The sequence below is a fragment of the Staurois parvus genome, unplaced genomic scaffold (assembly GCF_062004578.1).
Source record: "Staurois parvus isolate SC_StPar_1 unplaced genomic scaffold, SC_StPar_1.0 ptg000195l, whole genome shotgun sequence".
NCBI lineage: Eukaryota > Metazoa > Chordata > Amphibia > Anura > Ranidae > Staurois > Staurois parvus.
The window spans coordinates 11,319,484-11,346,941 of NW_028317991.1; the positions used below are offsets into that span (position 1 = coordinate 11,319,484).

A 27,458-nucleotide genomic window follows, 5' to 3' on the forward strand; every position below is an offset into this window, starting at 1 on the left:
TCCATTGAGCTGGGAATCTGGGATGCTGGCTCTGTGGGAGCAGACCTGATGAACGGCTCATGTGCGCAAACATTGGCCATGGTTGTGGATGTTCATGTTGAAGAGGGCGAAGCTTCTGTGTCTGTAAACCATCAGCAATTAAGAGCACAGCAAGTACACTATAGGCCATGGGCTGTGGCCTGGAGTAATAAAACATTGACACATTTTAATACTTCACTAATAGATTTAATAAACTTTATTCCCCATCAAAACAACATGAAAATAATACACCACAGAATAGGCGATAAAATGTCTCGATATGTTGGCTGGACAGACGAGAAGTCTACAAGTTGCAGTTCAGCTAACTGGACAATACACTGAAAGTGTCAAAATTATTCTAAAAGACAGAACACCATATAACCAGCTCTTCGTAAAACTGAGTTTGTCTGGTATGTCTTATTAGTTTCCAGAGGTGAGAGTTTTCTGCATTAATTTGTGTCTCCAATCCTCTCACAAGGCCATAATAATGAACAGGTCACTCTTCAAAATATGGACTCAGAATCTTGTTCCCTAGGAGACTGTTCCAAAAAGAGAACGTCCACATTGGCTGAACATACAGGCTTATTCTTAGAAAGAGAGGAGAGCTTAGTAAACATCCCTAGACTTGATTTGGCAGGTACAAATCCAACCCAGCCAATCAACTCTTCCTCACCCAAGGCAGTGCCAGCAGGGAATGTCTACTGCTGTTGGGTAGTGTCTAAAGACACACAAACACTCCCCTATCTGACCATTGATGGCTCAATCAGGCGAATGTTTTTATGTCTGTAGGTACCTTTCCTTGTTTATTCTTCATGAATGGAAGGTGACTCCGGCATGTAATGTGTGCAAAACGTAGACACAACAGGAAAATCTAGTGGGTATCTCACCACACATGTCCCGGAGCAATCCTATAGTTCAGCATGTGAATTAACTTGACAGCAATCACTTAAAACTAACATTTTATGGGGGGATGAAATCAGCTTTACAGAACCCTGATACAAACTAACCTGAACAAAATGGCCGTCAGTGGCCTACTTAATATTTTCACATCAGTAAAAATTATCCAAGAAAGCAGGACAGCAACTTACATAAAACCGAAATACTTTGAAGGTATAGGCCTTGATATGGCAAACAAATACATGCTTTTCTTTTGGAAAGGATTCCCTTCAATGTAACCAAATGTATGGCAAGAAGCTTTCCTCAGAAAAAAAAAGGTGAGTGCAAAATTCAACACTGTCCCTAATAAATAAAAGCTAAAATATTTAAGTATGAAATGTAAACGCTGAAGACTTTGAAACCCCTACAATATTCCAAAATACAGTTATATTACAGTGGTCTGTAGTTCCCCCCCTCCCCCACACGTTATATCACAGACCGGCAACTGGGGCCTTTCCCTTTGCTGAAGTGAAACTCCCAGCATCCTCTGCGACTTGAAGCTTGACAACAGCTAGAGAGAAGCAGGTCACCAAAGTCTAGTGAAATGTTAATTTGTGCAATGATGTGCATCCATTCTGGACTATAATTAAAAAAAAAAAAAGACATGATATTGCCTAGAGGCTAAAAAGCATTTATAGGAATTGCCATAGTGGCATACGTACCATATTAAAACACACGTACCTTATACAATGTCAATAAATTAATCATCAGACTCTACAGCAGTATTCAGTAGTCTCAACAGTAAGCGCTGCCAATGCTCTAGAACAAGAGCAGACAGCATGGGGCTCCCATGGTCCTCTGCCGCAGAGCCCTGACATAGACCTTTATCAGAATTGGCTGCTTTTAATTAACTATTCACACCCACGAATGCCTCCTGAAGGGATCTCTGCACATTTTCAGTGTTATGGTAGTACCTGGACCTGACAGCATTGTCAAAGAACTAGTAACACTATCAAGAAGCACACAAAATGGCAGCCTTATCATTGTGCTGATGACAGGCCAATAGCCATACTCATCATCAGAATCAATACATGGCAATGTGTCAAAGAAGAAAAAAAAAAAAGACTTTCAGATGGTCGATAATGGCTAAAATAGCAACAAATAGTTTACAGAATATTGTAGCTCGATAACTCAGGCATGTTTGTTCAATAAGGCAGCACGAAAATGGTGAGGGTGTCCATAATACAATAACCCAGTGCAACCAGATTCCAGCTTACTGAGGTCAACTCAGATGATTTCTAATTGGTTGCTATGGGATGTTGTAATTCAGTTTACTACCTAACTGTTCCTAAATCCATTTTACTGTACAGGCTCAATAGTCAACCAACAAGCTTTCTATCTAGGTGATGTGAGCCTTAGCTTGTATCTATAAGCCTGGCTGAACCATAATGTGCAACAGGAAATCAGCTCTGATGTTTTAGAAGAAATATGACGTGACCTATGATGGAAATATGTTGGGTGCTAGCAGTGCTGCTCCTGGGCCAGGGAGGCTTTTCTACGCTGCTGTTCACCCTATGATAGTGAATCTGGGATCCGAGAGCATGGTCTCTCTATCCAGAGAGAGAGAGAGACTATTGGAGTGCATACACAACTTACCTCAATTTGGACCTCTGTCTTCTGGGAGGATGAGGGGGCAGTTCTGGTTGACTAACCCCTATGGGAGCAGTTCTTACTGACTCACTGTCACATCTTTCTGTTGCCCAAGGTCTATTCCATTGACCTAAACTTAGCTAAGTAATATCTAACTAGGATAACTGGGTGTTATCTACTGCAAAACCACAGGCGAAACATCTAACATAATGCGCCCTTGGCCAATGCTACCTTGGAAAGAGTGGGTTTGGTCCAGTAACACACAGCATTCCTGAAATGCCCTAGAAGGTACATCTATGAAGGATTTCAACTTGCAATTTCATATCTGTGTGTAGGGCTCAGCTCTAAACTCCTGACATGAAAAAAAATATGGTGGCTGACCTTGCTAGTGTCCTTCTGAAAATTCTAGGTGATTGGGTTCTATTCTTCTCAGTCATAGACAGAGAACATGACATGTTTCCTGGCAGTGTGCAAAATCCTGACAGAGAGTGAGCATCTGGATTGTGTCAGTGTAGATGTCACTGGAGGCCTCTCTTATCCTTTCCAGCAAGCAGATTTTTTTCCTGGGAGAAGTCTCCATTATTTGAAAGATTACAGGCATAAAAGGCTCCTGAATGGCACGTACTGAAACGCTGGAAAGAAAAGAACCCACAAGCCACCACCCTTCGTACCATAAAATACAGAACTGTACATAGTACACAAGACATAATATTCATTCAAAATTTTTCTGAAAGCACCTAAATATGAAAACAAAAATGTATTATATGGCAGCTTACTAGTCCTTGGATGTGGTGGTTGCATTAGTATTAATTTTTCAGACTAAACATTTTCAGCAAGTACAGAAAACACATGTTGACCTTGCCAGAAATACAGTGTACTTGAGAGATCCAGTGAGCTGAAAGGAAAGCGCAAACATCTGTCTTGTGTAAACTACTACTCCCATCAAACTACCATGTAATGAGAGTGAACAAAGGCAGACATGGTGGAAGTCCAGCTTGTATGACAACAATGGTTCCCGCCATAGATACAATGGAAGAATACGTTTAGACACGAAGGGACAAAAATGTGTTACTGGGAGGATCACCAGGTGAAAATTAAAGGCGGTAGCTTGAAAAAAGGAAAATAATGCAGCCACCATATCTAAGGACAGGTAAACTGCAATACAGTACATTTTTGTTTCTGGGTTTAGATATGCTTTAAAATAACTCTGCTTAAAAAAAAATCTAAAACAAAGAAAACTCTTAATACTTACCTCTCTGGTGGGTGGCAAGTCCTCACTTCACTCTCCTGAAGGACTGCAGGCTTTCAGAAGAATAAAGAATTTTAAGCATCTTAAGCCAGCCATAGATGGTTCGAATCTCGGCAGAGATTAGAACCATCTATGGGCAGGCTGATTGTATGAATAGGGTACAAATATTTACATGCAATTATTGCCATTGGCTATAGCAGCTAGCAATGATCATTGTGTTCTCCTGGCAGGGACGGCTTCCCGTCCCCCCCACCCTGCCGGGAGAACATATTAGCTCAGCGGGAGGGAATCGGGCAATTCGCATTGCCTGTGGCCTGCTTTCCACATCTATCCACATCCCTGCATCACTTGCCATGCTCTATGGTTCTGTCAGCCTTACATCACTGTAGGACACAATAGTTCATTAAGGCAGATGGAGGAACCACAGCTGCGGATCAGGCACCCAATGTCCAGAAACATGTTTGACACTGCAGATTCTGCCAGTGGCTGTAGTTCTTCAGGGGAGTGAAGAAAGGATTACTTACTTCCTGATTGGTGAATATTGGGAGTCATCTTTCAGGATTGCTTTTATAGAATTATCCTTTTAAGCTACAGAGTTTCTTTATATCTGGTTTTGGCAAATTCATACTTTAAAAGGTAGAAAATGCAGGCAAAAATGCCTTTTGTAAGGAGCTTTCAAATAAATGTAAACCAAACAGTACCATATGGAAGAATGTATGCTAAGAAGTGGATTTATTTCCCTACAGCCCCCAACCAGACTCAAACGTTCAGGGCCAGTTCACACCACAAAAACGCACCCCCCGATGCATTCCAGATATGTTTTTGCTTACAGTTCACACCACACTCCATTTTGGTGCAGTTTTGAAGCAGTTTGCTATGTTCCAGTACAGTTCTGTGTAGAAAAAAATGCATGTTCTACTTTTTTTCTGCACTGAAAACTGAGTGGAACTGACTGCACTGAACTAGGGCCATTGGAATACATGAAAAACACAGGGCATGCATTCTTGATGCAGAAAAAAAAACGCACTGGACCGCATCTAATGTGAACTAGCCCTCAGGGAAGATCTGATGCTGATTGGGGAGAAGAGTTAGAAGAGAATTAAATCTAGTCCTTATAAAGAACATGTTTATACATAGGGTCCTATGAGATCTTCCATAGATGTACATAGGGTACAGTACAACTGTAGCTTTTAAACTTTCCTACTGAATTTTAAAACACTTTTTAGCATAAAACTTTATAACTTTTCTTACCTTGCCATCAGAAAAAGAAAAACAAAAAACAAAAACCCCAATAATGAAATGTAACTACTGATACTGAGGAGTGTTATAATACAATAATTTAGTATCTATCAATATTGCATGACTTGGTCTCTAAATTATATTGGTCAAATATTCTACATTTCCAAGACTTCCCATGATTCTGCAGTGGGTATAGAACTACAAGTTCCAGCCTGACAAGATATGTCATGCTCTAGCAGCAAGGAATCATGGGTAGCTGGACCTGAACCCTGCATTTTTCCTTTCCAAATTCTCAAATGTACCGTCTGCTTTATATACAGTTAGTGATGGGAGAGGAAATCAGAACATATTTTAAATGTTCCTATCACAGCGAAGGTCATCTGTACCCAGAAAAGCAAAAAATACAACCGGCTAAAATCTAAAATGAAGTCCCACATATAAAACACAGACATTTTCTTAGAAAATGGCAATCCCAATTAAAAATCGGTGATGGCAAAGCGGCAATGTCGGGTCCGGGTTTGGCGGTGTACCATCGTAAGGGGCCCTGCGGACGAGGCGTTGAGGAATGGAAGGAGGACGCGGCTTGTGCAAGTCTTCCTATGGTTCGTCAAACAGCTGCAAGTCCAGCCGGACGACAATCTCGCCTGTTGGGACCTCGTGCAGCAGTAGACACTTCGTAACTGGACCCTTCGAGCCTTGGTCTTTCTTAATGTCCGATACTCGTATTTCTGTCCGTCCCAGGAAATCTAAGAGAAGGGTGTTAGATGGCCATGGTCACTTTATTCTAGTCTTCACAATATTGTAAAAATAAATATATACGGTCTAGGAATCTCTACAATATTTAGAGAAGACGTTCTCAACCTTTTCAACACAGAGGAACCCTTGAAATAACTTTCCGGTCTCAGGGAACCCCTACTAAATATTACTAAAAAAATATATCTACAACTCATGATATATTAGTGTGATAGTCAGTGGGAAGAATGCTCCTTACACTTCTGGTCATGGGAAAGAATTCCCTCCTTACAGATAGCTACAAAGACCAATGGTGTCAGTGGGAACTTATCGGAGAGGCAGAAATTGCTCATTGGTCAAAGAACACCTAGCAACGTCAGGAAGAGCCCTGGTTGATAAACCCTGATTTAGAGTGTTCATATTTTGATATAAATTCTTCTGGTAGTGACCACATCAAGAAAAGTGATACAGTGTAACAATTTACCATTGTAGTAACTCATTTATTGGCATCTACTCTATATATGATCTTAGTAAATCCTCATGGATATAAGATCTTAGGGGCAGAGGGGAATAAATCCACTTTGTGTACTCTTACTATGCCCATTCAAATCTTACACTTCGATTCTTTTTCCTCATCTGTGACCCCCTCCACCCACTGGGGCAAGTATAAAAAAAAGAACCCTGTTTAAGCTCTAAATTGGATTGGTGGAAGATTACACATGGCTGAGAACTCTTCTTCCATGTGGAATGGCTGCCTAGGTATCAAGCACCGAATCTTGGGAGGAAGGAAGGAGAGTCACATGCTCTTGGAAGTACCAAGTAATTCTCTTCAATGTGGCGGGTTAACGGAGGCAGCAAACAGAAGGTAAGCATAAGTGGTAGTGGGGATGGGGGACTATTAAATGCACCTGTTACCAGGGGCGGACTGACAACTCATGGGGCCCCCGGGCAATAGGGGATCATGGGGCCCGTGTCCTTGCCCAAGCTCAAAAAAGCCTATGAAAAAGGTACCAGGGGCATCTCATGGGGCCCCCTACTGACCCTGGGCCCTCGGGCAGTGTCCGAGTTTCCAAATGGTCAGTCCGCCCCTGCCTGTTACTTTTCTATGACTTTAAATTATGACTGTGACTTTTATACTGTGACTTTAAATTACGGTCACTTTAAATTACGTTTATATCTTATACAACTTTATACATTGAGACTGCTAAATGTAATCTATTTCAATTATGGGTGACCTTACTTCTATTCCTTGATGGCGGTCCGGTAGGGATGCAGTGTTTTAGGGAGCAATGTGGGTCGGATATACTATAAGCAGGCTATAACATATCTAGATTGGTATATTTTTTACCTCAATGTTGCCTTGCACAGGCTAATGAAGTATCTGTTATTAGAAATGTTTGCATACCACTATTACACAACACCGGTACTACTGTTGAATGACTGTGTCTGAATGTCAAAGTCTGACTATGTTAGAGTATAGCTGCCACACAAGGTCCTCTAAAGTGAAGTGAAGATGAAGCCAATGATCAGAAAGTGCTCAGTCCACCCTGAACAGGACCTGAAGTGCCCCCACCCCACCCAAACAACTTTGATGGCTCTATGAACCCTACAACAGCTTGTGCTCAGTTAGCCATTTACAGTGTGATGCATCTCAGTAGAAATATATTCTCATTTTTACACAATACTGTGTCAGCAAAGTACTGACCGTCCGGAGAAAACTGATCCCTTTCAAAGACGGTGATACAGAGAACATCCTGCTCCAGATCCTTAATGAAGAACTGGCAGTTGGAATTCCACTTGGGGTTCAGGGTGTCCTGGATGGTCTTGGTGATGTGGCACTGGGAGCCCATTGTAATCTCACAGTATGGATTGCTCTTACCTGGACAGAATAAAACATATCGGTATAAACATAAGATTGCCTACTGTATACAAGGGTATTTTTTATGTTCTCACAGGCTTTACCCGCCCCACACTGAAAAATCAGATTTTGGTAGTGGCCCAAGAGTATATGTCAAGGTAAAGTTTGAAAAAAAGATCTACATCTTTGTAGTACATGCACATTTATCCATGTTTTATCCCTTTTAAGGTCCTGCAAGTACAGAAAAATACCAGTTTATCTGGCACAAATGTACTTGGCTCCTAATTCCGGTTTTGGGAACACAGTATTATTTGTGAACCGAGTGGTATCAGCCAGGGGCGGACTGACAACTCATGGGGCCCCCGGGCAATAGGGGATTATGGGGCCCCTGTGTCCTTGCCCAAACTCAAAAAAGCCTATGAAAAAGGTACCAGGGACCAACTCATGGGGCCCCCTACTGACCCCGGGCCCTCGGGCACTGCCCGAGTTTACAAATGGTCAGTACGCCCCTGGTATCAGCCCTGTCCAGTTGTCTAATTTGCTCAAACCATCCAACTATTCTACTCTTGACAACGTAAAGATTAATTGTTCAGAAGTCACAAGATAACAACTGGGAACGCTAATTAGATGCCTGGAAGTTAGCACAGGACAGCTCTGGAATTTCTGACAAGATCAGCAGGTATTGTTTATCCACTTCATATGGAACTCGTATAACAAAAAGCTTTCAATTGCATTTTTACCAAAGCAAAAGACAGCAAATAAGAGCGGTGTATTATTATGATTACATCAATTTAAAGCAGCTGACGTGTTTATATCTCTCACTGACACTAGACTCCCCCCATTCCTAGGATTGCACACCCGCTGTGCTTATTATGACGAGGATCCACCTTCTGCTGAATTTTTGCTTTCTTCTACATTGTGCAGAATGAAATGGGAGGGATTGAAATTCTAAAAACCCCAGATGAGCATGAAGGAAGAAAGGGAGAACTCAGAACTGTGGCAGAGAGGCTGCTGCCCCCAAGTGATGAAATAAGTCAAGGTGTGTCTTCAAACCTCTGGGCTCCACCTGTCCATGAAAAACTTTTATATGAACTCAGACTTTTTTTTTATTTAACTGGAGCTCAAACTGAACTGTGTAGTCAAGATGAAGTCTTACGAATGCTTTGTACAGGGACAAATTGTTTGTCTCAGGAGTAAATACCCCTTTTTATACAAGAAAATATTTTGCATTGCAATCTGTTATTAATGGTCTATCAGAACACCAGATCCTTTCACTCACCCAGCTGTATACCCCCAGACTGTAGAATGCATGAATGTTTTTAGGCCTCAATCACACAGGGCGATAATATCTGTGCCCCATGCAGGATCGTGTTTATCCATCATGGGGTGATATGAACTCGGCCTCAGAAGTCGGTACATAAACTCAATTGTATAAATTAATTTATAAATCAATTTATAGTGCCGCGCTCCTATTTGCAAAATCCTTAACTATAAATAATCTCACACTTATAAATACAGTAAAAGTGCTTAAGTATGATACATAAATAATATTATATCAAATAAATATCTGTGACTTATAAATAAATAAAAATAAATTAGATAATATTATAAATTAATCAAAATCATAATCTGTGGTGATACATATCACGTGTGATCAATTAATCAATATTGTGCAAATTCATAAGTGGATGTACATAAATTAATAAAGTGCATAAATAAAGTCTTTATAAATATGTGCAAATGTGCAGGTGAATTCCTTTTTCCTCCCTCCAGGTTCCGTGTGATCTCAATATGCGCTCACCTTAATATTTGCCCAAATATATTTAGGCAAATAGACTTTTAATCCTTCCAGGATTGATGGAATAGTGCTCATAAGCAAGATGTTCCAGGGATAATATAGATCTATTGGAATCCTCCTGTGCTCTCCTCTTTCTCCATATGCAGCTGCTCATGCATGAGTATTAACAAGCTCTATGAGTATCTCCCATTTCCCCTCCTGGGGACACCTCTTCCTCGTATGCTCCTTTCACCAGTATGGGGAATATATATCAAATAAAACAAAGAAGAAAGACCATGGTGCCTTATCCTTGTATGAAAAAGTGATTTATTGCTGCCAGGTGCGGTGATACACAGCAGTATATGGCACTATTGTGGTACAGGTCAGCAGTGGATACAAAATCAGCAGTAGATATATATTACTCTGCCTTTGCCTCTCTGTCTGCCTCTGCTTCTGCTGGAATCGCCGAACCTCTCCGATGCAACGTCGTGACGTCAGAGCCCCTCCCCTGCGCGTATCGTCACAGGGTCACGTGACTTCATCAGGGGGAAAATGATTGGACATCACGACTGGCCTATGTAAATATATATGCCTCGGCCGCCATTTTATTGAAGACCACATGGGCGCGGCCATTTTCTAAGTGATATGGAGTTACTATAATTAGCCCCAGTGTTTTCCCATGTAAATATACACTTTCTATCTGTCAGACGTTGCTAATCGGATCAGCTGTATTCCATCTCCTATATAACAACATAGATATCCTTATGCAGTACCATACACCTATATCATATATATTACTAAATACCTTACTTGGCTAACTTTATTGTAAATTTAATCGATCTTTATTAACCTATTTGATCTTTATGACAAAAATAAATAAATGAAAAATAAAAATAAAAAAATAAAAATAAATAAAAATAAATATAAAAATAAAATAAAAATATAAAATTAAAATAAAAATAAAATTAAAAATAAATATACATATAAAATAAATCAATTAAAACCATTTAAAAACCCCCTACATATGATCTTCTATCAGACCTAATATTTTAATGTTTATTATGATTAAAATCTCTAAGAATCCTTATCAGATCCTTATATTACCATTATCATATTTAAAATATTACTTGATTTTAATTTGAATATTTCCTATATTTGTAAATTTATTTACATAAATTCATATATTTTTGTAAAAACTATATCTAAAATTTTACTAAAGATATTTATAGAGAGGTGAATAATTTTGGGCCTCAGAATTAATTACATGTCATCTCCACCTATATCCTTATTTATTACTAATGAAACATGTAAGGTCAAACTCCTTATTTAACCCATTAGGACCTAGACAACCCATCTCATAGATCCATTTCGATTCCTTCTTACTAATTTCCCTTATTAGGTTGTCACCCCTCCAGTGGTGTACATGTTTTTCTATACCCCAGAATTCTAGTTTACTTGCATCTTTATTATGGTATTTCTTGAAGTGCTGTGATAAATGATGATACTTATATCCCCTATTGATGTTATATACGTGTTCTTTTATACGTTCTCTTAGCATCCTTTTAGTACGACCAATATATATCAGGTTGCATGGGCATTTCAGAGCATAGATGACCCCTCTAGTGTCACAAGATATAAATTGCTGAATTTCATATTCCTTTCCACTAGTGGGGTTCTGAAATGCATATCTCCTTCTGGGATTATGTGCCAGTCTACTGCAACTATAACATCTACCACAAGCGTAGAACCCCTTTCCCTGAAAAAAACTTAATAGCTGATTTTTGATAGGTGGTTCTATTATACTTTTCACCACATTATCTCTAATGGTGGGAGCTTTCTTATATATAAACCGTGGTATTTCTGGAATGTTATTTTTCAAATGTTCATCTAATTTTAGAATCTTCCAGTGTTTCTTTATTATATTTTGCACCGATTTATACTGTGTGTTATATTGTAATACTACTAGTAGTTCCTCCTTTTCAGTATTCTCTGTTTATCTGCTACCAGCTTATTGCGATCCATAAATCCTACTTTTTCCCTTTCCGCTTGTATTATTTCTTTTTTGTAGCCTTTATTTATAAATCTTTCCGATAACTTTCCACTTTGTTCTACATAGTCCTTCATTTTTGTACAATTCCTTTTCAACCTAATGAATTGGCCTCTAGGGATATTCATTAACCACGCTTTGTGATGGCAGCTATCTATAGGGATATATGCATTTCTGTCTACTGATTTGAAATAATTTCTTGTGCATAATTGTATTCCCTCTTTGAAAATTTGAATATCTAGAAAATTAATAAATGTATCATGTATATAACTAAGTTTTATATTCGCTTCATTCCTGTTTAGACCATCATAAAATTCAATAAGTTCTTCTTTTTCACCATTCCATACCACCAATAGATCATCAATGTACCTCTTGTATATTAATATTTCTGTTCTAATATTCTGAAATACAAATTCATCTTCCCATTACGCCATATATAGATTAGCAATGCTAGGGGCGAATTTAGCGCCCATAGCAACTCCTCTTCTTTGGGAATAGTATGTGTTACCATACCAAAAATAATTGTGGGTAAGACAAAATTTTAAACATTTTATGATGAATTTTTTATGTCTATTAGAGATATTTCCATATTTATTAAGTGCCCATTTAGCTGCTTCTATGGCTCCCTGATGATCTATATTGGTGTATAATGCTGCTACATCTGCTGAACTCAAAAGCGTGTTATTATCTATATGTATATCCTTCATTACCTGTATTATATGTTTTGTATCCCATAGAAATGCTCTAGTTTTAGTTACTAATGGCTGCAGATAGTAATCCACATATTCACCCAGTCTTGCTGTAAGTGAATCTATCCCATTAATAATGGGTCTACCTGGTGGATTGGTACTGTTTTTATGGATTTTGGGAACTGAATACATGATGGGTAGTCTACACACTGATGGTACTAAATATTCATGTTCTTTCTCATTAATCACTCCCTTCTTTTTCCCATATGATACCAGCTTTATTAGTTCTTTCTTATATTCCTTGATGGGGTTATTTACTAATACTTCATATGTATCTTTATCATTTAGCATTTCAGTCATAATAGATTCATAATATATTTTAGATTGTATCACTATTCCTCCTCCCTTATCTGCTGGACGTACTACAATGTCATTCCTCTTTTTCAGTATATCCAAACCTCTCTAATTTATTGGTCATTTTTGTTTTTTTGATCCGGAGAGATTCCAGATCCTGCAATACCATTTGTTTAAACGTATCTATATATTTATTGTCTCCAATCTGGGGATTAAAAACATTTGTTCTTTAACTGACTAAATGTAGTATATTCCTTTGCTCCAGTATTATGTGTGATGGGATTACTTCCATAGTACTTTTTCAGATTGAGCTTCCTAATCAGTTTGTGTACACTCACATAAGTATCAAATTTATTTAACCCTTTTTGCGGAGCAGACTTAAGACCCTTGCTTAACGCATATGTTTCCTCCTCTGTAAGGGGTAATCCACTTATATTAAAAATGTCTTCACCCTTTAGTTCCTTCTTCTTTTCTTGTTGTGGAAATATCTCTAATAGACATAAAAAATTCATCATAAAATGTTTAAAATTTTGTCTTACCCACAATTATTTTTGGTATGGTAACACATACTATTCCCAAAGAAGAGGCGTTGCTATGGGCGCTAAATTCGCCCCTAGCATTGCTAATCTATATATGGCGAAATGGGAAGATGAATTTGTATTTCAGAATATTAGAACAGAAATATTAATATACAAGAGGTACATTGATGATCTATTGGTGGTATGGAATGGTGAAAAAGAAGATCTTATTGAATTTTATGATGGTCTAAACAGGAATGAAGCGAATATAAAACTTAGTTATGATATACATGATACATTTATTAATTTTCTAGGTATTCAAATTTTCAAAGAGGGAATACAATTATGCACAAGAAATTATTTCAAATCAGTAGACAGAAATGCATATATCCCTATAGATAGCTGCCATCACAAAGCGTGGTTAATGAATATCCCTAGAGGCCAATTCATTAGGTTGAAAAGGAATTGTACTAAAATGAAGGACTATGTAGAACAAAGTGGAAAGTTATCGGAAAGATTTATAAATAAAGGCTACAAAAAAGAAATAATACAAGCTGAAAGGGAAAAAGTAGGATTTATGGATCGCAATAAGCTGGTAGCAGATAAACAGAAAGAGAATACTGAAAAGGAGGAACTACTAGTAGTATTACAATATAACACACAGTATAAATCGGTGCAAAATATAATAAAGAAACACTGGAAGATTCTAAAATTAGATAAACATTTGAAAAATAACGTTCCAGAAATACCACGGTTTATATATAAGAAAGCTCCCACCATTAGAGATAATGTGGTGAAAAGTATAATAGAACCACCTATCAAAAATCAGCTATTAAGTTTTTTTCAGGGAAAGGGGTTCTACGCATAATAAAGATGCAAGTAAACTAGAATTCTGGGGTATAGAAAAACATGTACACCACTGGAGGGGTGACAACCTAATAAGGGAAATTAGTAAGAAGGAATCGAAATGGATCTATGAGATGGGTTGTCTAGCTCCTAATGGGTTAAATAAGGAGTTTGACCTTACCTGTTTCATTAGTAATAAATAAGGATATAGGTGGAGATGACATGTAATTAATTCTGAGGCCCAAAATTATTCACCTCTCTATAAATATCTTTAGTAAAATTTTAGATATAGTTTTTACAAAAATATATTAATTTATTTAAATAATTTTACAAATATGGGAAATATTCGAATTAAAAATCAAGTAATATTTTAAATATGATAATGGTAATATAAGGATCTGATAAGGATTCTTAGAGATTTTAATCATAATAAACATTAAAATATTAGGTCTGATAGAAGATCATATGTAGGGGTTTTTTAAATGGTTTTAATTGATTTATTTTATATGTATATTTATTTTTAATTTTATTTTTATTTTATATTTATTTTTATTTTATTTTATTTTTATATTTATTTTTATTTTTATTTTTTATTTATTTTTTATTTTTATTTTTCATTTATTTATTTTTGTCATAAAGATCAAATAGGTTAATAAAGATCAATTAAATTTACAATAAAGTTAGCCAAGTAAGGTATTTAGTAATATATATGATATAGGTGTATGGTACTGCATAAGGATATCTATGTTGTTATATAGGAGATGGAATACAGCTGATCCGATTAGCAACGTCTGACAGATAGAAAGTGTATATTTACATGGGAAAACACTGGGGCTAATTATAGTAACTCCATATCACTTAGAAAATGGCCGCGCCCATGTGGTCTTCAATAAAATGGCGGCCGAGGCATATATATTTACATAGGCCAGTCGTGATGTCCAATCATTTTCCCCCTGATGAAGTCACGTGACCCTGTGACAGGTTCGGCGATTCCAGCAGAAGCAGAGGCAGACAGAGAGGCAAAGGCAGAGTAATATATATCTACTGCTGATTTTGTATCCACTGCTGACCTGTACCACAATAGTGCCATATACTGCTGTGTATCACCGCACCTGGCAGCAATAAATCACTTTTTCATACAAGGATAAGGCACCATGGTCTTTCTTCTTTGTTTTATTTGATATATATTCCCCATACTGGTGAAAGGAGCATACGAGGAAGAGGTGTCCCCAGGAGGGGAAATGGGAGATACTCATAGAGCTTGTTAATACTCATGCATGAGCAGCTGCATATGGAGAAAGAGGAGAGCACAGGAGGATTCCAATAGATCTATATTATCCCTGGAACATCTTGCTTATGAGCACTATTCCATCAATCCTGGAAGGATTAAAAGTCTATTTGCCTAAATATATTTGGGCAAATATTAAGGTGAGCGCATATTGAGATCACACGGCACCTGGAGGGAGGAAAAAGGAATTCACCTGCACATTTGCACATATTTATAAAAGACTTTATTTATGCACTTTATTCATTTATGTACATCCACTTATGAATTTGCACAATATTGATTAATTGATCACACGTGATATGTATCACCACAGATTATGATTTTGATTAATTTATAATATTATCTCATTTATTTTTATTTATTTATAAGTCACAGATATTTATTTGATATAATATTATTTATGTATCATACTTAAGCACTTTTAGTGTATTTATAAGTGTGAGATTATTTATAGTTAAGGATTTTGCAAATAGGAGCGCGGCACTATAAATTGATTTATAAATTAATTTATACAATTGAACAATAGCAACACAATTAAGTGGGTTTGTGTAAGTGCCAGCGAACCTTAGTACACCATATTTAGTAGACAAGAATTAATAGCTTACTGAATACCTCATTCATAATAGCTCACAAGTAGTCACTCTTTACGGTACATAAACTCGGCCTCAGAAGTCGGTACGTGAACTCGGCCTCAGAAGTCGGTACGTGAACTCGGCCTCAGAAGTCGGTACGTGAACTCGGCCTCAGAAGTCGGTACGTGAACTCGGCCTCAGAACTCGGTACGTGAACTCGGCCTCAGAACTCGGTACGTGAACTCGGCCTCAGAACTCGGTACGTGAACTCGGCCTCAGAACTCGGTACGTGAACTCGGCCTCAGAACTCGGTACGTGAACTCGGCCTCAGAAGTCGGTACGTGAACTCGGCCTCAGAAGTCGGTACGTGAACTCGGCCTCAGAAGTCGGTACGTGAACTCGGCCTCAGAAGTCGGTACGTGAACTCGGCCTCAGAAGTCGGTACGTGAACTCGGCCTCAGAAGTCGGTACGTGAACTCGGCCTCAGAAGTCGGTACGTGAACTCGGCCTCAGAAGTCGGTACGTGAGCTCGGCCTCAGAAGTCGGTACGTGAGCTCGGCCTCAGAAGTCGGTACGTGAGCTCGGCCTCAGAAGTCGGTACGTGAGCTCGGCCTCAGAAGTCGGTACGTGAGCTCGGCCTCAGAAGTCGGTACGTGAGCTCGGCCTCAGAAGTCGGTACGTGAGCTCGGCCTCAGAAGTCGGTACGTGAGCTCGGCCTCAGAAGTCGGTACGTGAGCTCGGCCTCAGAAGTCGGTACGTGAGCTCGGCCTCAGAAGTCGGTACGTGAGCTCGGCCTCAGAAGTCGGTACGTGAGCTCGGCCTCAGAAGTCGGTACGTGAGCTCGGCCTCAGAAGTCGGTACGTGAGCTCGGCCTCAGAAGTCGGTACGTGAGCTCGGCCTCAGAAGTCGGTACGTGAGCTCGGCCTCAGAAGTCGGTACGTGAGCTCGGCCTCAGAAGTCGGTACGTGAGCTCGGCCTCAGAAGTCGGTACGTGAGCTCGGCCTCAGAAGTCGGTACGTGAGCTCGGCCTCAGAAGTCGGTACGTGAGCTCGGCCTCAGAAGTCGGTACGTGAGCTCGGCCTCAGAAGTCGGTACGTGAGCTCGGCCTCAGAAGTCGGTACGTGAGCTCGGCCTCAGAAGTCGGTACGTGAGCTCGGCCTCAGAAGTCGGTACGTGAGCTCAGCCTCAGAACTCGGTACGTGAGCTCAGCCTCAGAACTCGGTACGTGAGCTCAGCCTCAGAACTCGGTACGTGAGCTCAGCCTCAGAACTCGGTACGTGAGCTCAGCCTCAGAACTCGGTACGTGAGCTCAGCCTCAGAACTCGGTACGTGAGCTCAGCCTCAGAACTCGGTACGCGAGCTCAGCCTCAGAACTCGGTACGTGAGCTCAGCCTCAGAACTCGGTACGTGAGCTCAGCCTCAGAACTCGGTACGTGAGCTCAGCCTCAGAACTCTGTACGTGAGCTCAGCCTCAGAACTCAGTACGTGAGCTCAGCCTCAGAACTCAGTACGTGAGCTCAGCCTCAGAACTCAGTACGTGAGCTCAGCTTCAAAACTCAGTACGTGAGCTCAGCCTCAGAACTCGGTACGTGAGCTCAGCCTCAGAACTCGGTACGTGAGCTCAGCCTCAGAACTCGGTACGTGAGCTCAGCCTCAGAACTCTGTACGTGAGCTCAGCCTCAGAACTCAGTACGTGAGCTCAGCCTCAGAACTCAGTACGTGAGCTCAGCCTCAGAACTCAGTACGTGAGCTCAGCTTCAAAACTCAGTACGTGAGCTCAGCCTCAGAACTCAGTACGTGAGCTCAGCCTCAGAACTCAGTACGTGAGCTCAGCCTCAGAACTCAGTACGTGAGCTCAGCCTCAGAACTCAGTATGTGAATGCAGCCCTTTTTTTTTTTTTATTTAACTGGATCTCAAACTGAACTGCGTATTCAAGATGAGGTCTTACGAATGCTTTGTACAGGGACAAAAATTGTGTGTCTCTGGAGTAAATACCCCTTTTTATACTAGAAAATATTTTGCTTGTTTTTGCATTGCAATCTGTTATTAATGGTCTACGTGAACACCAGATCCTTTGACTCACCCAGCTGTATACCCCCAGACTGTAGAATGCATGAATGTTTTTAGGCCTCATTCACACTCATTGAGTGATTTGATTCAAGCTTTATTATGTTTGACTATAACGGCAATCCTAGTGTCTAGCATTTCTGGAGAAGCTTCAAATTGTGCCTAAGATTGATTGGGTGTAAATGGAATCTTAGGGCCTGTGTTGACAGACTTTGGACTAGTGTCAATGGCATCAGTTTGAGACCATTCAAAATTCACTGACAGCCCTCAATCCCCTCATGTTTTGCATTGCATTGTATTGTTATTATTCTGTCCCCCATTGTAATGTACAGCGCTGAACGAACTATTGGCGCTTTATAAATACTGTATAATAATAATTTGACCTGCATTTGATCTTCTGACTCGCATTTGGCTTGCTTTGAGTGGGTTTTGCTTTCCTATAGACTTGCATGGCTATGCAAACCCACTTGAAGTGAACAAAGGCCAGTTGATCAAAGTCCTTATGATGGCTGCTACGCGGAGGGTGTGCACCGGAGCACACACAGCTGGGAGGAGGATGTGCAAGGTACAGTTTTGGATCCAAAAACAGTGGTTCTAAAGTCAAATTATTTTTTTTTTCACCTTAATGCATTCCCTGCACCGAGGCAAAAAACATCCTACTAACTTTCCCCCTGCCCCCATCTCCAAACACTTACCACTTACCCCTCTGCTGATCCAGCACTGTGCCATCTGCACCTGTTCCTTCTTCCTAGTCTGACAGACAGGGGACTCTGGGAGCAGTGGGAGCCACAGGCTCCTGCTGTTATCAAATCCTAAGAAAAAGGAGCAGGGGGTGTGTGGCCTCCCCACGCTGTGTGTGTGTCTATGGACGCACACAATCCAGGCTCAGGAGCGTGCCTGAACAGGTGCCTCCTCAATATGAGGCTTGCTGAGAGGGCACTTGCAGGAAAGGAGGAGTGGACCGCGACATTGGGAGACTCCAGGAGAGGAGGTAAGGGACTATAACTTCCACCACTGCACAGAGCAGGCAAATAGATCATATTTTTTCATTAAATAAAATGATGTTATTACAATCACTCTAACGGCTCTAAACCCTCTTATCAAAGCCAGAATGAATCAAGCCATTTCCTCACAACCCTTCACAGTGACAAGTACTCACCATGTGACCTGCATGGCTTTAATTCAATACCTTCTACAATGTTCACCATCAGCCGCCCAATCCCTGTGGCTCTCTGAGAACGCACTAGAAAGAAAAGGGACAAACATCATGATACAAAACCTGGGGCAGCTTACAATGTCTTTAAAGTGAACTGTCACTGTTATGTATAACCTAATGATACCTTTAACTGCAAACACAGGAAGGTGGAGGTATATACTGTATCTTTGGCTATCAACATGAGGGCTCCAGTGCTGCCCTGAGATTCACAGAATTGGATCAGATTATTCTGACACAAGAATTTTTTTTTACAATTATTTCCAGCGCTGCTAAACAAAAAAAAAAACCCAACACATCGAGCCAATTTTTAGAAGCTGACAGCTAGGGAACCCCAGAGTATGTTTAGCCCTGTAAATGGGCCAGTTATTCATTGCCAACACATTCTGTGCTGCCTGTCGTCACACCATAAATGTGGTTTATACATATTTTTATTGTCATAGGTCTCCTTTAATGCTCCAGGTAGATATATTAATGAGAGCAACTCTGTAATTATTCATAAATAATTTAATGTGTTTTATTATTAAAGCAAGCAGTGAAGGTACCAGTATTTTCATTCTGCAGTTTACTGTACCCTCTGTACAGCAGAGCTCAGAGAGGGGGAGAGAAAAGCAGCACAGGGATCTGAACGGGGGGAACATGCAGATAGGAAGAGAGAGCAGAGTGACAGAGAGATGAGCTTATCAGTCTGCTGCTTTAACTCTTACTATCCAATCATAGCATGGGGGTGGGGTGAAGATCTTGAACAATCAGGTCTTCTTCCCTGCCAGGCCAGGCTGAACTGCATGGAAGGGCTGTAGAATTTTCAAGACTGGATGGACAGAAATATAAATACTTTGGAAAATAAAAAAAGCTTCTGTAATTGTATTAAATCTATAACACACCATCAGCACTTTCTGCACCATTTTATAAAATAGGCTACGTGGAGGGATCAGGGTGTATCTATGTGAAGCTATAAAACTAAAACCCACATTTATAGTTTACATCACTTATGAATTCCTTCAAAACCTGTGAAATTATTTTATATCTAAATTGGAATATCTATCTGAAATCGGTGTTTATAGATATTGCCACACACCAGCTAAAAATTGACATTAAAGTAATCAGACATGACTGGCTTAAGCAAGATTCTGAAAACTCAATCTTAAATCAGTATAACTTTGGAGGATGCGATTTACTGTATATTTCCCAAATATTTAGCTATATTTACTGACTCGGAGTCCACTTGCATATCAGGAGGTTAGAGGTCAGCTGAAGCCAGACAGTTGCTGCCCTGTGAAACGCCTGTTCTAACACACCGCCAATTAGGAGCCAGAAAACAGCATGTGAGGTCAGGTAGTTCACAGGGAAGCAATGCACACATATCAGGTGACTTGTGTTTCCTCTGTAGAGTCAGATGGTTACAAACAGAAAGCAAAGTAAATAAAAGTAGAGCAAATTTAAATCATTCATAAGGAAATCAGCACAATAATGAGAGTTTAAGCCTGAATATATATATATCCTTGCATAAGCTGAACCCCAGTCACTGATTTAATTTATCTTGTAGTGAAAATGCCAGCTTTATAAGATGACAGATGGGAGAGACAATTACTTTGGAGGGGCGATGTTCACTATTTATTTATTTCAGGTACTTATATAGCGCAGTCAATTTACACAGCGCTTTACATACATGTACAGTAGGGCAAAAAAGTATTTAGTCAGCCACCAATTGTGCAAGTTCTCCCACTTAAAAAGATGAGAGAGGCCTGTAATTGGCATCATAGGTAGACCTCAACTATGAGAGACAAAATGAGAAAACAAATCCAGACAATCACATTGGCTGATTTGGAAAGAATTTATTTGCAAATTATGGTGGAAAATAAGTATTTGGTCACCTACAAACAAGCAAGATTTCTGGCTCTCACAGACCTGTACCTTCTTGTTTAAGAGGCTCCTCTGTCCTGCACTCATTACCCGTATCAATGGCACCTGTTTGAACTTGTTATCAGTATAAAAGACACCTGTCCACAACCTCAAACAGTCACACTCCATACTCCACTATGGTGAAGACCAAAGAGCTGTCGAAGGACACCAGAAACAAAATTGTAGACCTGCACCAGGCTGGGAAGACTGAATCTGCAATAGGCAAGCAGCTTGGTGTGAACAAATCAACTGTAAGAGCAATAATTAGAAAATGGAAGACATACAAGACCACTGATAATTTCCCTTGATCTGGGGCTCCACGCAAGATCTCACCCCGTGGGGTCAAAATGATCACAAGAACGGTGAGCAAAAATCCCAGGACAACACGGGGGGACCTAGTGAATGACCTGCAGAGAGCTGGGACCAACATAACAAAGGCTACCATCAGTAACACACTACGCCGCCAGGGACTCAGATCCTGCATGCCAGACGTGTCCCCCTGCTAAAGCCAGTACATGCCCGGGCCCATCTGAAGTTTGCTAGAGAGCAGATCTCAACCCCATAGAAAACCTTTGGAGGGAGTTGAAAGTCCATGTTGCCCAGCGACAGCCCCAAAACATCACTGCTCTAGAGGAGATCTGCATGGAGGATGGGCCAACATACCAGCAACAGTGTGTGCCAACCTTGTGAAGACTTACAGGAAACGTTTGACCTCTGTCATTGCCAACAAAGGATATATAACAAAGTATTGAGATGAACTTTTGATATTGACCAAATACTTATTTTCCACCATAATTTGCAAATACATTCTTTCCAAATCAGCCAATGTGATTGTCTGGATTTTTTTTCTCATTTTGTCTCTCATAGTTGAGGTCTACCTATGATGCCAATTACAGGCCTCTCTCATCTTTTTAAGTGGGAGAACGTGCACAATTGGTGGCTGAATAAATACTTTTTTGCCCCACTGTATTGTACATTCACATCAGTCCCTAACCCTCAAGGAGTGTACAATCTAAGGTCCCTAACTCACATTCATACATACACATACTAGGGCCAATTTAGACAGGAGCCAATTAACCTACCAGCATGTCTTTGGAGTGTGGTAGGAAACCGGAGTACCCAGAGGAAACATGCAGTCACAGGGAGAACATGCAAACTCCAGGCAGGTGGTGCCGGGGTTGGGATTCGAACCAGCGACCCTAGTACTGCCAGGCGGAAGTGCTAACCATTTAGCCACTGTGCTGCCCTACTACCAGATCAAAGAGCAAAAGCAAGGTAGAGCAATGGTATAGCACAGTGGTTGCCAAATTTATGAGCTAAAATGCGGCCCCCTGACATCACCAAAGTGTCTAATAGAGTAAATGAGGGTCAGAGAACGTGGACACGCTACATTTTTGGCTGAGGATATGCTGAAGAGGACAATATGAAACTGGGAACATGTTACATGAGGCTATAGAGATCAATGCTATTACCCCAAGCAATGTTCCCACTACAGACTGCTGAGGTCCAAGGGCCACACGTCATATAGCAAAGAGCAGTAAGTTGGGCACCAGGGGTATAGCACATTATAAACAGTGTTGCTACCCTCCTATATTCTGCAGTCACATAGCACAGCAGTAGGAGCCATGAGAACGTATGCATGCTTTACTGGTCTTTTATCGAGTACCCTTACAGTTCCTATATACGTATGTGTTTCAGCCCCGTCTTTAGCGGTAGGCCAGTGTTGTACTTCTTTCAGATGATTGTAATGATTGAGCTTGTTACCTAGATAAGCCTTCTCCCTCTTCTTTTTCTCGGTCTCAATGTACAACTCTGAGGCAGCTTTGATTTTCTGCACCCACGCTGTCCTGCAAAGAAAACACACAAACGTCATTCTTACTGAGACACGGGCAATCTATACATGGCATCTAATATTTATTATATATTACTTATTTACTATAAGGATATATTAGCTATAAATTGAAAGGAAATTCAGTCTTAAGTAGACCAATCATTGTCTAGCTTGTTGATTTTACTAAACTGTATCGAAAGCACAAATCGTTTTGTAGATAAATATCCAAGTACCACCCAACACGTACACTCCGCTCCTCACAAGACCTCCTTCTCTCTAGTTCCCTGGTCTCCTCCTCCCATGCCCGCCTCCAGGATTTCTCCCGGGTGTCACCCATCTTCTGGAACTCCCTACCCCAACCCATCAGACTATCACCTACTATCCTCTCCTTTAGGCGCAGCCTGAAAACCCACCTCTTCAGGGAAGCCTACCCCACCCCCTGCTAATTCCCGACCTCCTCCACTCTTCCTACCACTCCATCCCCCACAGCTATCTCCTTCTGTGCCACCATCCCCTCCCTCCTAGATTGTAAGCTCCAAGGAGCAGGGCCCTCGAACCCCTCGTGTATCACATTGTATTGTTATTGTACTGTCGCATGTTCTGTCTCCCTTTGTAACGTACAGCGCTGAGCGAACTGTTGGCACTTTATAAATACTGTATAATATTAATAATAATAAATAAAAAAAAAAAAAAAAAGAATAAGTTGAAATCCCTGTCAGGTTTTTATTTTGCCTTCTGGGGAGATTTGTGATTTTTTTTGTCCTGATGACCACAGCCACCAAGACAGATAGTGATGGGAAATTCAAAATTTCCATAAAAACAAAAAAAATAACCTATTTAAATGTACAATATTTCATTTAAATCCATTCATAATATTTACATTTTGGAAGAATAACAAGAATAAGATTTTTGTATTCATCATAAAATCCTTTCCTTGGAATCTATTGAGAGGCACAGAGATCTGGTTTATTTACTAAGGCGGGAGAGTACAAAATCAGGCTCACTTCTGTACAGAAGCCAATCATCTTCCAGGTTTTATTGACAAAGCTTGAACAAGTTGAGGTAAGAAGTCAGTAGGTTTCTATGCAGAAATGGGTCTGATTTTGCACTCTTCAGCTTTACTAAATAAACCCCAGAAAGTCTTTAGCCTTTGGGTTATACTGCTGCCTACAGGAGAACAGTGGCAAAAGAAAAAACTGTGGCAAAACAGTACCGGAAGTCAGCAAGCAGTAGATCGCAATCCACCAGTAGATCGTGGTCAGGGCACATCAGTGTGAAAGTAGCATAGGGCTGCTTTCACACTGATATGCTGCGGTATACTCACAGTGTGCCTGAAGCTTTCCTGTGCTCTGTCATAGACTATTATTGTATCTTGCAGGTCTGGTGCACTTTTTGAAAGTGTACCAAAACTCCTGAATGCAGTTTTGGTTTGCTTTCAGAAAGTGCACCAGACCTGCAGGATATAAAAAAAAAGTCTATGGCAAAGTGTAGGTAACACAGGAAGGTCACAGATGGACTGCGCTGCACCCACGGTGCAGGTAAAGCACACATCAGTGTGAAAGCAGCCCTATGGGGGGGCTCAGAATAGTAAGGATTTATTTACATTTGCAGTTCGGGGGGTGGTATAATAACATAGTTAAGGCGTGTTTTTACCAATCCCCACCCCAACCACACCTCCTTTACCTGCAGTGGCTAGGGGTGCACATGTCACAGCCACAGCAGGAGTTATACGCCCTGTCATGGTTGATCGGTGTAGAGCCTGCCAAGCATAACCCATTCAAGTGAATCAGGCCGTTCTGCAAGTGCCGTGCAACCTTGTGCAGTAAAAAGGAGTTAAAGCAGGCAGCATTGTGTTGCTTTCTCACCACCTGCTTTAACTTCTTGGACCCCGCAGAAGCATGCAGTTATGGGGCGCTTGCAGAGTGGCTCCATTCACTTGAATGGATCAATGTTCAGATTTGCCAGCACGCCGCAGATCATTAATATCGTCTGAAATGCTATTTTTATTGAAGAATGATCATATCACAAAGATATGCTAGGGCACATGTCCACCTTTGGATGTTGCGTCAGCGGCTAAAGGGGGTAGGGAATGGGGGTGGTATAAACGGCAAATCAAGCACAGGGTTTTCCCACCCCCTAACGATACATGTGAACGATCCTAAGGGTGCTGCTGCTGAATGCACCTAAGGGCTCATTCACAAGTGCAGAAGGCACTGCTGCTCCTCTGAAAAGCGAGTGTGTTACACGATATGTTGCCTCCTTACCACCTGATTTAAACTCATGATTGCCTTGCAATTGCAACACGGTAGTTTGTCAATTAGAGGTTTAAATCAGGTGTGAGGAGGTGACAGTGTGCCTGGAGATCTTTGACTTCTCCCATGTTGTTCAGGTAGATCGCCACCTCTTTAAGGTGGATGGGAGTACATCCGAAAGTCACACTCGGCCTTGCCCCCTCCCTTCCTACAATATTAGTTCAATGTTATTATGGACAGCCTCACAGACTAATGGATGTTGTTGGATGGGATGAGGTCAGGAGCAATTATTATTATTACATCGAGTTTATATAGTGCCAAAGGGTTTGCTCAGCGCTGTACAATAGAGGGGGACAATACAAGAAACAGAACAGCAACAACAACAGTACACGAGGGGTTAGAGGGCCCTACTCTTTCGAGCTTACAATCTAGGAGGGAGGGGGTAGTAGCACAGGTGGAAGTGGCTGTGGGGGATGGAGTGGTAGGAGGAATGAAGGATTATTCACTTTTTTTCACAATTATTCACTTATCAGAACTACCTGAGCTTCAGGGTTTCCCAAGACCTCTACAAGGCACGTGACCATACATGCAGACACCTATATACAAAGTTTAGGAACTGTAAAGTGCAGAAACATCCTCACCTCTCATTGATACTCTCAGCCCGCAGCGTGTACACCCGATCAATGTGAGAGATGTGGAATATGGGCTCATCCCCTGATGGATCTGTGGGCAGTTTAACCAGAACTTCATTCAGGAATATTGGCTGCAGAGAGAAGGCATATTGATAATAAATCCTGCATGTTTGATAGACTTGTCAGATAGCTGAACGATGCTGGACACTGAATGATACATATACAACATCCCTTGGGAAAAACGCCCAGGCAATACTACAAAATAAAATCCTGAAGGAAACTAACATCAACATAAACTGCTGAAATATATAATAGCAGCAACTAAACAAATCATTTCTAAATAATGGAGAACAACTACTATTCAGTTTGCAGACTTAAAACATTTCTTTGATGATGATGAATGGAAAACGTACAGCAAAACTACCCGATACATACTTGAAATGTTTAAAATATGGGAACATTGGGGTTGGATTACTACAAGCAAATAGACTGTGCACTTTGCAAGCACAATTGCACTAATTTTCCCCAGACCTTAGTGAATTTGGTAAAGCTCTGCTGATTTCCATCATCCAATCACATGTATAAGCAAAAATGTTTTTTTTTTTTTTTTTAAAAACCCATTTGTACTCACCTAGATGAATGCAGCATCGATCTGATGCTGCATCTGTCCATCGCCCACTTTAAGACTGAGAACCAATTAATCAAACACCGCTGATTGCTCAGTTCTCATCCTTCAGTGAGTAGAGAGCCTGTGATGGTCAGTCTCCAGTTCTCTGCTCTGCCCCTCCAGTGCTACCTGGAGTGCTGGGCTATGGAGGGGGTGGGATGGCTCAGCTGAGAGGCTGAGCCTGCTGGTCCAGGCATTTGGTTGGATCTCGACTGTAAAGTCGGGATCTTTCCAGAGACTGGCTCTGCTGAGTAACCCTAGCCCACTGGTGGCTGAGATCGGGTGACAGGAGTGCAGAACAAACAGCACTCCTGTGATCCCCACGAAAATTATAGCCAAAATAGTTTTGACTATACTTTTCCTTTCATTTCCTTTTCACTTGATTGAATATTCTTTACAAACCTAAGTGTTACCACCTTGACATTTACTAAGAAACATGGGTGCAACTGTACTTGCAAGGTGCACAGTCTGTTTGCCTTTAGTAAATCCACCCCATTGAGTCATATAATAATTCTTGCTCTATGATGGCACAGATGAGGTTCATGGCTTTTTGTGAGCAGTACGGCCCCATCCACACCTGGCCGATCAGTTGTGATGTGCGTAAAAACAAGCATTTTGTAAGGAGTTAAGGCAGTCCAATCATTTGAATGGACAGCCAAATGCACCACACCAGATCCAAAGTTGTAGCTACTGCATTTCTGGTACCACAGTGTACCGCAACACACAGTAGTGTCTTGCCATGCATCTTGGTGTGCTGCTAAGTCCCCAGTTATGGACATCCCCATTTATTCTTTCATTTCTCCTACTTTCTTCTATGTTTATGTTCTTTTCCTTGAGATTATTGTATAATGGGTATCAGCATTGAAAGACAGATAGCACAAAATCTAACAAACATGGAGGAGGATAGGACTTCTATAATTTGTGTATTTATTCATCTATCCAGTATTTGCATGTAATGAATAAACAAACAGACAGTACTAGAGACTATTATGTCACAATGCTATATATTGTTTATTGACCTTATATTGCTTGTTACTATTATGACTATTTTTCAATTAAATTAAAATTCTCATTAAAACCTTTTGAACAAGAAATACTTGCACATCCATTTTTTCTTTTTATTTCTTCAGTGAAAAAAAACAAAACTTTTTTGCACTACATAACATAAGATTTAAGGCAA

General features: G+C 40.6%; 1 protein-coding gene across 4 annotated transcripts in view; it reads right to left on the reverse strand.

Annotated features, from left to right (window-relative positions):
• Window positions 1-220: 220 nt before the first annotated feature.
• Window positions 221-27,458, reverse strand: part of ITSN1 (intersectin 1) — a 221,290-nt gene continuing 194,052 nt past the window's right edge. For all 4 annotated transcript variants that reach the window (XM_089677961.1, XM_089677960.1, XM_089677958.1 and 1 more), the window contains 5 exons: window positions 25,621-25,742; window positions 22,661-22,743; window positions 18,941-19,024; window positions 7,470-7,643; window positions 221-5,778 (listed from right to left, as the gene is read on the reverse strand). In XM_089677961.1, coding sequence (XP_089534087.1) covers window positions 5,630-5,778; window positions 7,470-7,643; window positions 18,941-19,024; window positions 22,661-22,743; window positions 25,621-25,742 — 612 coding nt within the window. In that variant the 3' untranslated portion in view covers window positions 221-5,629. The remainder of the gene's footprint in view (window positions 5,779-7,469; window positions 7,644-18,940; window positions 19,025-22,660; window positions 22,744-25,620; window positions 25,743-27,458) is intronic.